Genomic DNA, 1835 nt, shown 5'->3' with positions numbered 1-1835 from the left:
TTCGCTCCTGTCGATGAACGTCGGTGGCGGGCGGGTGTTGGGAAAAATGTTTCGGACTTTGACGTCCGGGTTTGCTTAGTACGGCGGGGCGGGCGGCGGCGCAAAGCCCGAAGTTGAGATGGGGAGGTCTTGCGCTCCCTTACCCGCGCACACCCGCATCCACAGACCATTTCGTTCCATGTCCATGTTTTGAAGTGTTGTTAGTTATTGCAGTTCGTCCGGATATTCAGATGCTGGCTGCGCTTTCTGTCGCCCGCCACCGGCAGGAACAAGCGGGGATGGATGACTACAGACGTGCAGTTCTTAAAACCGATCTATTTCTTCCTTCTGATGCAGGACAGAAAGAGAGAGAGAGAGAGAGAAGGCTCCCTGCGCAAAGGGTTGATGTCATTGTGGCAGTCGCAGGAGCGGAGAGGTGGGCCGCGAACCTTGACCGGCTTTTTCTTTCCGTTTTCTTTCTCATCAAACTTTCAGCCCGCATGCTCCTCGAGCGCCGCCAGAGGGAAGGCGAGCCACTCTGACCAGTAATCGCCCAGGTGCGCCGAAATGGAGCGGATGATCCACTGACCGGCATCGCCAAAGACCCAGTAACTGCGGCACCAGTGGAGCAGGACGGCGTAGAAGGCGAGGATGACGAGGGCCTCTGGCCGGCGCTGCTTGACGACGTCGATGAAGCCGGTGGTGACGCAGACGCCAAAGGACATGACGGACGCGGACTGGTGTCTGCTGTGGACGGCGATGCTGCGGAAGATGACATAGGACTGGCGGAGACTCTCCGCGGCGTCGCGGCAGGCCTGGAGGGAGGCCGGGCCGAGGTCGGCCTGGTCGAGCATGGCGTGGAGGACGTCGACCTCGCTGGGCTGCTCGCGGGAGGGTTTGTTGGCCTCGAGGAACTCGATAAAGGGCTTGCAGCCGGACTCGCGGATGATGTGCCAGGAGCGGGCGGTGACGGTGCTGACGCCGCGGTGGAGGCGGAGGTACCAGGCAAACTGGTCGAGGAAGCCGTTCAAGTCGGCGCGGTAGCGGCGGAGGATGTCGCAGAGGACCGAGGCGCCGAGGGTGGAGGCGAAGAGGAACATGGGGATGCAGGTGTCGTCGTCAATGTCTTCCTTTGCGTCGTTGAAGAGGGCGAGGGCGCGGGTCTGGAGCTGGGTGGCCTGGTGGTTGTACACGGCGGCGCGGGCGGGGTTGAGCTCGGCCAGGTGCTGGGCGGCGAAGCCGAGGAGGACGTCCATGAGGTACGGGGCGTTGAGGGCGGCGGCGAGGTTCATGTCGACGATGGGTTTGATGAATTGTTCGGCCGGCATGAAGGTGTTGGAGCTGGTCTCGAGGTGGTGGAGGAGGCGCATATGTTCGAGGGTGAAGAACTGGCCATTGGGGGGGCTGGCGATGTTGTGGTCGTTGTCGTCGTCGGTGCGCATGACAAAGTCGTTGACGACGGCGGTGACGGAGGGGGAGGTGGCGGCGGTCGTGGTGGCGGCGCTGTTGCCGTTGCTGCCGGAGCTGGCCGGGCTGTGACCGGAGGAAGGGACGAGGGCTCGCTTGGCGACCGGACCCGTGCCGCCGGCGCCGGCGCCGGCTTTTGAGCGGGCCGATGCCGGGAGGGAGTCGAGGTAGGAGCAGTGACGCTCGGCCGTCGCGCAGTTGACGCAGCCCGGTCGTGTCTCGTCGCACTTTACATGGCGGCGTTTGCATTCTTTGCATCCGTTGCGTGATTTCCTGTGTGCCCGACGAAGTTTGACATCTACTGCTGCTGATGTTCCTCCTCCTGCCGTGCTGGTGTCGCCGTTTGACGAGCCGGTGCCGGGGGTAGGAAAGTTGTGTGAGAGGTCCAT

At 62.9% G+C, this 1835-nt stretch overlaps 1 protein-coding gene across 1 annotated transcript; it reads right to left on the bottom strand.

Moving 5' to 3' along the window:
• Positions 1-470: 470 nt before the first annotated feature.
• Positions 471-1835, bottom strand: CORC01_03979 (uncharacterized protein; the record flags this gene model as incomplete). Its single annotated transcript, XM_022615628.1, has 1 exon — positions 471-1835. The coding sequence occupies one exon, from the start codon at positions 1833-1835 to the stop codon at positions 471-473; it is 1365 nt and encodes a 454-aa protein (XP_022477805.1).

This window comes from Colletotrichum orchidophilum (assembly GCF_001831195.1).
Source record: "Colletotrichum orchidophilum strain IMI 309357 chromosome Unknown Scaffold_25.1, whole genome shotgun sequence".
NCBI lineage: Eukaryota > Fungi > Ascomycota > Sordariomycetes > Glomerellales > Glomerellaceae > Colletotrichum > Colletotrichum orchidophilum.
Note: the sequence above shows the minus strand (reverse complement) of the source record. Positions and strands in the feature narration are given on the sequence as shown.